General features: G+C 40.2%; 1 protein-coding gene across 1 annotated transcript; it reads left to right on the top strand.

Annotated features, from left to right (window-relative positions):
* Window positions 1–441: 441 nt before the first annotated feature.
* Window positions 442–8,720, top strand: tmx1 (thioredoxin-related transmembrane protein 1). The gene is made up of 8 exons (XM_005736710.1): window positions 442–683; window positions 1,017–1,132; window positions 1,392–1,437; window positions 2,769–2,897; window positions 5,043–5,088; window positions 6,287–6,388; window positions 6,517–6,583; window positions 6,676–8,720. Exons 1-8 carry the CDS (start codon window positions 520–522, stop codon window positions 6,906–6,908), a joined length of 903 nt encoding a protein of 300 aa, XP_005736767.1. The 5' UTR covers window positions 442–519; the 3' UTR covers window positions 6,909–8,720.
* Window positions 8,721–10,464: the final 1,744 nt, after the last annotated feature.

Raw genomic sequence — 10,464 nt, 5'->3', positions numbered from 1 at the left:
GATGGACCCCAGTGAGGAGTTGTGCCAACCCCAAAAGCGAGCAGCTGGAGGAAGTAGAACAAGATCATGGGTGATGAGAAAAAATATAAGGTAAATAAGCACATTTCTGCTCCCCTGTAATGCTTCTAATTTTTTAAAACACAAAAGGAATAATGAAGAAAAATCCAGTGTATTTGCCAAGTAAAGCCAGGAGGATTCATGAAATAAAACAAAAATACATAAATAAAAACATAAAAACAGGTATTACTAACTGTTCTAGTTATAAATTGATCAGATTAAATATATTTTTAAATATATACATAAATATACATTTTAAATATTTATAAATAAATATAAATATTAAGATATAAAATAAACATTGAAAATGTATGGTTCCAGCTATATTTTGGAGAAAAATCAATTTAAAATAATTTGAATCGTCAGCTGACCGGTGACGTTTAGGCGCACAGCGGAAGTTAGCCACGGCGTGTTTGCTAGCTAGCTGCAGCAGTAGCACCCAAGAGCACCAGAGACTCAAACATGTTTTCTTTACTTCTGCAAACGAAGCACAAGTCATGGATATACTTTTCACTGCTGGGAATATGCTTTACAACGTCGCCAGTTTTGGCCAAGCCAGACAGTCTCAAAGAAGTAACGGATGCTAACTGGGAGGAGATCCTGACTGGGGAATGGATGATTGAATTGTCAGTGTCTTGCTAACGTCCGGTGCTCACAACTAGTCAGCTAGATTTATTTTTAAACTCCCATAAACACGAGTCCAGCCGTCTAAAGGCAACGGTCATTAGTTTTATTTAATTGTTATGTTTTATTCCGACATGTAGTCAGGACAAATTCAAATTGTTCAGCTCTGCTAACAGCTGCTATTTTTAGCTAACCAGCTTACATCAGTTGCATGGGGTTCACTTTGCTAAATAACAGACTCATAATAACTCGTAGATTAGTGGTTATCTGCACGGTGAAAGTGATAATTGTGCTCCTGATTTGCGTCTTTCTTTGTGAAACTTGATCTCCATCAGCTACGCACCCTGGTGTCCAGCGTGCCAGCAGCTCCAACCAGCGTGGAAGGAGTTTGCGGACTGGGGAGAGGACATGGGGGTCAACATAGCAAAAGTGGATGTGACAGAGCAGCCAGGTGGGTCTGAATGACCGCTCCCATTCACCAACTACACAATGACTTGTACACATGAAACAAAGCTTTCAGGTCAGTTCAGGAAACCTCTCTGTGTTGGAAAGGATGATGTTACAGATTTGGCAGTGATATGGCAACTCTGCAGTGAGTCAGTCATTCTTTTTCCAGCCTCTTGTAAGGTGTTAATACTAATGTTGGTCTGTAGCTGAAGATCACTTCAACATGTCTGTCACTTGGTGTACTTGTCTCCCCCCTTTCTAAGGTTTGAGCGGGCGATTCATCATCACTTCACTTCCTACTATATACCAGTAAGTTCATGGTTATTTTGTGGTTTTATTTACTTCCTCTTTTAAATGAGTTAACCCAGCTGTGCAAGCTCTTGTTTTATCATGGTTTGGTCTGTGGACGGCAGAAAACTTTGCATTGGGACTCTTAAGTACAGTAGCAGAAATAGGATTTATAGGATAGGAACAAAAACTTTTAACTGGTTTGCCATAGAGTTCAAAGAATCAGCTAAAAGTAGCTGCAGTAGGAAACTATTCCACAGTCTTGGTGACTCGGATGGAAAGGTGCCGCCCCTTCTCAGTCTTAATCTTATATTTAGTCTTGTATGAGGAACAACTAGTAAGTTCTGACCCTGTGATCAAGTCTAACCTGCTGTCTTTTTCTCCACATTTCCTTCATGTTTCCAGTAACAATGCAGTACAGTCAAAATGCCACATAGTTTTCAAAATTACCTAGCCTAAACTGCCAGAGTTGAAGCTAAAGTTTTCAGATTGCAACAGACCAAATTTTTAAGTGGAAAAAAAAAAAAGAATAACCTGAGGCTTCTTTGGTGCCCCTGAACTAGTAGTGTGTTTATTTTCCTGTAGCTCACAGTGAGTATTGAAAGATTGACCCGTGTCTCTGCACTGTTTATTTGGCTGACTAAAACAGATTATAACAGTGGCTCTGCTTTAGTTGTTTTGGCTGTGCCACTTCAGTTTATATGTGCAGTACTAGCTATATACTGGGTGTGTGTATGTTTGTTTGTAGTGAATTGGCAAATTTGTGCAGGCTGAGCTCTTGAATTCCTGTCTATTCGCAACAGATCTAAATTTATCCTTCTGAAGCACTGCCAGTTCAAATTGAAGGTTTATTATATTAGGAGCACAAAAAAGGAGTTACAGTTCAGCTCCTGATGGCTATCCATAGCATTACTAATTGCAGTTGCAGCTCTAACAGTTACAAAATCCGCAGCAAACATGTGAGCAGCACCTATGCGTTTCTGTTTGTTTCTTTGTTTGTTTGGAATCAACAATAAATTCATCATATAAAATGACACATTATCTCTTCATAAATTGGCAGTGGCGTATAATTGGACCTGTGGTTCAGGAGAATGCAGAAATCATGACATGAAAACGTAGAAGCACAAATAAATTAACTTTCCCTTGATGCAGTAAAATACTTCATTCAATCATTTTTCATTCGTTTAGTGGAGAAAATTCAAATCTTTATCACTTCACTACTTTATCCTGCAGCTTGTCGCTCAACTTCAGCTCTCAGGCTCAAAGCCACTATAGCTGCTAAATGCACGCATTTTTTGATAGTATATCAGGCGATAAGATGGTCCCTATCTGTGTGAATCTGTGTGTTTCAGCTCTAAGGACGGCGTCTTCCGCAAGTACCAGGGAGCTCGCACTAAAGATGACTTCCTCAGCTTCGTTCATGACCAGAAATGGAAAGCAGTCGAGCCGGTTTCCTCTTGGTTTGGACCGTCTTCCTTTTTGTGAGTTTCAGTAATTCTCTATGCTATTAATGCTAGAGTTGTATCAGCCCGGGTTATTAGTTAAATTAGTTTTCCTTCACAGGGCTCTGGACTAACTTTTTGCCATGGGCGTACAGGTACGGATAACTTTAAAAAGTTAGGCGTACCGGCACAAAAGTTAGGCGCACACAAATTTTATAATAATTTATATAATATAATGTGTTTTTCTGGATACACTGTGCTTTTTCAGCATTCAAAGGTTGATGACACCGTGTCAGAGCACTGGCTATGAATTTCAGAAGGATCAGGCCTTAACTTAACAGAAAAGTTAGCAATAGTTATTTTCCTATTACAGCTACATCCGTGGCAACCGTGGCTCAGGGGGTTGGGAATCGCATCTGTAACCAGAAGGTCGCCGGTTCGATCCCTGGGCTCTCTGTCCTGGTCGTTGTGTCCCTGGGCAAGACACTTTACCCTACTTGCCTACTGGTGTTGGCCAGAGGGGCCGATGGCGCAATATAGCAGCCTCGCTTCTGTCAGTCTGCCCCAGGGCAGCTGTGGCTACAACTGTAGCTTGCCTCCACCAGTGTATGAATGTGAGAGTGAATGAATAGTGGTATTGTAAAGCGCTTTGGGTGCCTAGAAAAGCGCTATATAAATCCAATCCATTATTATTATTATTATTATTACATCCACTTCTGTCGTGCCTAGGCTGCTCACTAGGGCTGGGTATCATCACTGATTTCTATAATCCATTCGATTACGGTTTTCAAAGTCCCGATTCGATTCAACTTAGCCTCAGACAGTCAAAAATATTATAATTCTGATCATTTATCAGTACTGACTTCATCAGAATTGTGAACATCACAGCAGATGCCTTTGTGTGAAAGTAACTGAGAATAAAACACAGAAAAACATGAAGGAGATTTTCCTGGTCTGGCTTTTTATAGCAGATAACCTTAAAAATATTCTACAATGTTCTGCATATAAAGTTTAAATTTCTTCTGTATTGAACAACAGGAAAAATTGGCTTTCTTGTCCGAGGTCATTTAAGTGAAAAAAAGAAAAGAAAAAGAAAAGAAAAAGACAGCAGCCACAGCGCTGTAAACAACGGTAGACTGGTGGGTAATAATAATACAGAAAACAGAGATTGGAGACGGGAAACTGTTCTTGAAGTACAGAGAGAGATGGAGAGAGAGCTAGCTGTGCATGAAGTGTGTTTTTAATAGTCGTGGAAGCAAAACAGCAAAATTCATGATGACATTGATCAAATGTGAAGCGCAGTTTGCTGCTTCTTCTGCTGCTGGCTCGGTGAATTTTGGTTGGAGAGACAAAACCTGCAGCTCAGAATCAGCGCAAAAAGACGTAAACACAGCGCGGACCGGACGCATCAGGATCGCCAAGCTCCGACAGCGTGTCCGTCTACGGGCCGTCGGGTGAGAAAGCCGAGAAAGACAAAGCTGATTCTGATGCGTCGGGTCTGTGTTTCGTCTTTGTGTGGAATCCGTGTACCTGCTCTCATTTGCTGTTTGGTTGTTGTTGAAATGGTTTTGTGAGCTTTAATCTGAGAATCTGGCGTTTCTGGCAAAACACAGTTATATTCAGGATTTAATGAATAATATCGCTTTATTCACCTCCCACTTCCACCTGCACTTTCAACTGGACCACGGCCAATCAGAGAGGTCCCGCCCCTTACTATCTCTGATTGGTTTAGTCCACGATAGGGGCAAAATGTGTGTCTGTTGTTGACCACAGGGAAGGTTGCAGTTTTGTTTTTGTTTTTTGTTTTTTTTGCTACCCGAACAGTTGGTCGCACAGGTGCAACCAAATGTATTTTTTTTAGTCGCACCACTGAAAAATTTGGTCGCATTTACGACCAAATTGGTCGCACTCTAGAGCCCTGCTTCATGTTCAAGGTAGAATTTGTGATGGGAAATGATTCATTCTCCATTTATCAATTAGTTTAATAATAATGAGTCACTGTTGTCCTTTGAAAAAGCAGAAAATCACTTGAAGTGTTTACTCTTTTCTTCATGATGCTTTTAAGTGAGACACAAATGCACACCCTCCTGTGCCGCTCCTGTTATTTTTGTCTTGGCTTTGTAGTGATGTGAGAGATTGAAACAGTGTTAAATTACACACTGTCCTCCCCTCCTCTGTTGACAGAATGAATTCGATGTCTGCTTTGTTCAAGCTCTCCATGTTTATCCGGGTAAGTGAGGATTTCTCTCTCAGTGCTGTAGGTTATTATGCATATTAAGCATTTATTTTGTGTGCATGTCACGCCTAAAGTGAAATTGCATGTTGAAATTAGACTTGCTTTCATGTGCAAATTGTAAACTTCTAATCCAGTTTTACGGAGCTGGCACACTGGATGAAAAACAAATGTAAGTGGACCTTACAGAGAATTGAGTAATCAAACATTACTCAGATAGGTGGAAACAGGAAATTTTGAGGGAAGCCTTGCCCAGCTTAATTGAATTAGGATGCAGAGTTAAGACATACATCAGTTGCATGGGGTTATGACAGATGGCTTAAGAATGGCTTTACACATTGATAAACGCACCAGGACACAAGTAAACTCTACCACATACTTGATGTTTCAAATATATTTTGAGTATCTCCGTTGGCAGCTTTGTTTTAAATGACGGTTTAAGTGTCGTGATATCTTACTGTTAAGCTGCTGATGAATATTCCCGAATCTAATTCAGTTCAGCTGTGATACAAAACTGTGCAATAGTCTTCAGCTGCCCCTCATTTCTTTACATTTGTTTCCAAGGAGTCCCGCTTTCTTGTGAATATTTTTTAACAGTCTTGAGCAATCGTCCTCCAGACTGTCTGAAGGTCTTACAAAGTTTTTCTTTTGGCATTGACTGCATTTGGCTGCATATTGAACAAAAAGCAGTCAAAGAAGAGCTTCTATTCCTGAAGACTGCTTAAAGAAATCATAGAAAAGGCTTCCCTAAAAGCATTAAGGCTGTGGTCATACCAAAAATTAACTCTTAAGCTTATAAGAAGCTCACTTTTTGTCTCTTCTGTATTTCCATCTATGTTCAATAAATCTCTGCACCCTTTTCCCATTTTCCAAATACGGTATAAAGAAATTAGGGGAGGTTTAAGACTTTTGCACAGAACTGTAGCTGTTAAAACAAGAACTAAATTGTATATATAAGCTATAAAAACTATAGATTCAACTTTCAAATCTTTGGCGCTCTACCCTGCTGTACCTGTATAATCAGTTCAGCATGTGGCCTGAAGGTGGCGCCAGATGTTCACTGGACCCTTCTATTGATGACATGAATTTTAGCTACATATAAACAAAAGCACGGGTTAAAAAAGATCTAAAGAATAATTGAATTGGGATGCTTTGTTGATGTGGGTTGAAATATCTCGTTTCTTGTGATTTCCAGCGTTGTCATAACTACATGACGGAGAAGCTGGGGATTCCCGTTTGGGGATCATATGTTATCTTTGGCTTGGCCACTCTGTTTTCTGGCCTGGCGTTGGGTCTGGTGAGTAATTTTGCTGCGCTTTGTCATTATGAAACCGAAATGATTCTGTTTTGAAGCTCTTACATCGTTCATCACAAATGCACACATTCCCAGTGGTTTAACGGTTAATCCTGTCTTGTCTGTTGCAGTTACTGGTGTTCATTGCAGATTTCGTTTTCCCCTCAAGAAGATTCTCTTCTCACGATTACTACCCGAGTGAGTTTTGTAATAGATTAGACTAAATACTAATTCACATTTATGTTATATACAGTAAGATACTGACTGTTGCTCCAAATGCTGCTGTGCAGAGAAACAGACTATGGATCAGGCGAGATTAATCCAGCAACAAGAGGATGCCATTGAGGCTGATGGCGAGGAAGATGACGAGGAGGAGGAAGAAGAGGACCACGACGAGGTCTGGAGAAAACGGAGAGGATCTCCCGAGGGCCGCCCTGAACCCAGGGGGCAGGCTTTCCCTGACGACGCCCTGAGGAAGCGGGTGGTGGGCAACCGGGGCGAGGAAGAGGAAGAGGACACTTAGAGAGAGCCTCCTCTTGACACGAGTACCGTTGAGACAGCAGAGTTGAAGGAGCCAAGTTCCTGAGCAGCAGTGTTTTTTTTGTTTGTTTCTTTTAGAGCAGAGTCCAAAATCTTCCCGTTGGTCCTGTTCCTCACCCCCAAGATCCTAAAAAATGCCTCACTTCTTTTCTTCTTCTCCCTCCCCCATTTTTTTTAAAGGAGAGCTTTAGACTTTCGCCTCTGCTCTCTCTCTAAGCCTAAGCAGCAGACTCCACCTGGAAAAAGAAAAGCAGCGCTCCAGACACCTGTTTCTGAAACAAACGGTCTGGCTGAGGTTTAGGTATGGCGTGCAGTGCGGCTGGATTTTTGCAACGATGTTTATGCTATGCATTGTTTTTTAAATAAATGTGTTATATTTTTAATCTCTGAATTATTATAACAGGGTTGTAGGTTATCTATGTGGACAGGTAACTTCATTTAATTTGATTTCATCTGCAACTTGAACCCTAATGTTCACACACCTTTCCACTTTCTGTGTCTGATGGCGAGAACGTGGCGAAGGACGTCTAAAATGTTAGTTTTTCAGTTTGCTTGTTGCAGATTTAAAAAAAAAAGAAAAAGGAGTGATTTGATATTTTCCCACGTTGACTTTTCTGTGGCTGTTTCACTATAAAAGCCTCCTTACCAAATGGAGGCTTTTAAATTGAAGCAGCTGTAGGAATCTTTACGTTTGTGTTAGCAGTCGTGTTACAGCTATGGTTTAGATTTGGGTTTGAGTGCAGCAAACAGTGATGCTCGTTTTCTCTTTTATTCATGTGAAGTTAATTTAAACTCAGCCACAAGCTTTGTGGTAAATATTTTAAGTATATCAAATGCAAATGTGGCTACACTTGTATTTGTGACCCTATTTAGAATACTAGTTTGAACAGTTAACACAGCCCGGGCTGTATTACAGACATCCTCTTGACACAGGTACATGTGGGGCAGGAACCCTTCGAATAGCATCTATGCTATAGAAAGAGTGACGATCGCATCACTCTTTCACTTTGACTAGGCTGTGTTTCTGTTGTTCAGCAAAGAATTAGGCCATCCTGCACAGATATGATATTGAGTTTAAATTAAAGACGTGGAGAATGTTTTTCAGTAGATTCTTTAGTTTCCCCATAAGTTATCCTAAAGCTATTGTTATGTCTGATTTATTATCTATTTCTAATATTTTTACTTGTGATTCTTTAACTATGAAAAGATATTTGATTTAAAAAAAAAAAAAAAAAAAAAACCTTTTGCGAGGCCAGGTCTGCAGCGCCGTGTAGGTGCGATTAAGAAGACAAAACAATATGAAGACTTGGTAAATTCCTCTATCCAGAGCGATGTGTGGCATATCTGTACTAATGCTGCTCCGCTTTGAGGAGCAATAATAAAACTGACCTGTTTTTTTTCCCCCTCACCAACATCACTTGTAAAAATGTCAAACACCTGAGCTTCTTTTATATGCATGAGTGACACACATCGTGCGCTGACGTCTCATTAACACTTTATGAACGATGGCACTCAAAGAACATTAACTCCTGTATACTTTTCCTCTTAACCGAACTACAGACCCAGTACACGACCAGTGTTTTGTTACACGTTTTCGTTCTGAAGGGGCTTGTAATGACTTGCATTTATTTAGATTTTTTTTTCTATGCTGATTTTTATTCCTGAAAAAGCCAATTGATCATTTAGGTGATGGATGAAACTGGTTGTACATATGACTTGTAGCATTCTCACTTTACAGTGAGTCACCTGTGATGCTTGATTGTTTCTTTAAATAAAGGGTTAACTCTAAAAAACATTAACTTTTAGCTGTTGTTTTGCTTTTGCGTGATATTATTCTGTAAAATATACAGTTTGACAAAGATGCAAAAAGGATATTAAGCAGGTGAAGCGAGAAAATTGTCAAGTGGTAGATTTGACAATATTTGAAGAAATAAAAAATTTGGTAAAGAGTTACTTGGGTGATTAAGACTCACTGGACGCTTTATTACTATGTTATTACCAGATGGACCAATTTTGCATCAGAACTTCAGATTTACGGAGGTGCTGGAAACATTCCTCAGTGATTTTGATCGATGTTGACTTCATGGTGTCACAGAGTTTCTGCAGATTTGACAGCCATGATTGAAATCTCCTGTTCCACCACATCCCAAAGGTCTCTACTAGATTAACTGTCACAGGCATGAAACCAGTTTGAAATGATTTGAGCTTTGAGACATGGTGTGATATCCTGCTGAAAGCAGCCATCAGGAAGTCTTACTATCAGGATGTAGATGGTAAGCAACGAGCTTGAGGGGGCCTTCAGTGTTTAACAGTGATGCTCAGTTTGTCATAAGGGGCTCAAAGTATGTCAAGAAGATATCTCCTACACCATTACACCACCAGCAGCAGGATGGAGCCTTACTTTTCTATCAGCTTAAAGGAATCTGACTATTCTCTGCACTCTAGCAACAACAACAAAAAGACAGCTGCCACTCTGCGGATATTTTCTCTTTCTCAGATCATTGTCTGTAAACTGTTGAGATGGTTGTGTGGAAAAATCTCAGGATATCAGCAGTTTCTGAAATGCTCAGCTTGTCTCACACACCCATTCCCATAGTCACCTAAAACAACTTTCTTTCCCACTTTAATGCTTGGTTTGAACAGGTCATCTCGACCATATCTACACTCCTAAATGAACTAAATGAGTTTCCACCATGTGACTGGCTGAATAGTGCTTAGCATGGCAGCTTCTGGTGTGTAGTCAGAATAATGATTGGGAGCAGTGATACAGTCAGACAGAGACAGTACTCAAATAATCCTGAATTAAAAGCTTTAGAAAAACTCAAGGGGTAGGGTAGGTAAAAATCTTTAAGCTTTTTAAGTTGTTGTTTGTTTTAACTTTATGCAGTTTTGCATGCATTCTGTTTTGTTCTGGCGACCATTAAAATTAAAGGAAGTTCAGTAACTGTGCCTGGATGTTGGGTGGTTTTCTTCTAAACTGACTAAATTGGCTACATCCACTTAAATACAGTACATGGTGTAAAAGGCTGAATGAGGAAAAGTTTAAAAGGTGCTATAAATGTAGATGATGTATCATTTTTTAAGGAAATGCATCAGTGTGTAGCTGAATTTGATTACTGTACTCACTCTGGAGAGAGTTTTATCTTCTTCTTAGTGTTGTGCAGCAGCTTCTCCACATAAAGGATCACAAGACAAGTTGATTAAGAGACATGAAAACCAAAGGTCTGCCACATATGCTCCATCCATCCACCCTCTTCTCCTTATCCTTATCAGGGGTCCATGTGTGGTCTGGAGACGATCCCAGCTACCATAGCATGAAGGGCGCGTACACTGTGGACACGTCACCAATCTGATGCAGGGATAACACAGAGAGACAGACAACCGTCACACTCACCGTCTCACCTAAGGCCAATTTAGAATCACTAATTCACCTAACCCCACCAATACAGTGGGGCAAAAAAGTATTTAGTCAGCCACCGATTGTGCAAGTTCCCCCACCTAAAATGATGACAGAGGTCAGTAATTTGCACCAGAGGTAC

The sequence above is a fragment of the Pundamilia nyererei genome, unplaced genomic scaffold, assembly GCF_000239375.1.
Source record: "Pundamilia nyererei isolate P.nyererei 1_Seehausen unplaced genomic scaffold, PunNye1.0 scaffold00070, whole genome shotgun sequence".
Classification (NCBI taxonomy): domain Eukaryota; kingdom Metazoa; phylum Chordata; class Actinopteri; order Cichliformes; family Cichlidae; genus Pundamilia; species Pundamilia nyererei.
The sequence above is the reverse complement of the archived record's forward strand: the minus strand, read 5'-3'. Positions and strand labels throughout refer to the sequence as shown.

Bases quoted from the DNA above. Each gene is read 5' to 3' on its own strand.
- tmx1 (XM_005736710.1), top strand. From the start codon at position 520: ATGTTTTCTTTACTTCTGCAAACGAAGCACAAGTCATGGATATACTTT. The intron at 2,898-5,042 runs GTGAGTTTCAGT...CTCTGTTGACAG, and splicing joins TTTGGACCGTCTTCCTTTTT to AATGAATTCGATGTCTGCTT. The intron at 6,389-6,516 runs GTGAGTAATTTT...TGTCTGTTGCAG, and splicing joins CTGGCCTGGCGTTGGGTCTG to TTACTGGTGTTCATTGCAGA.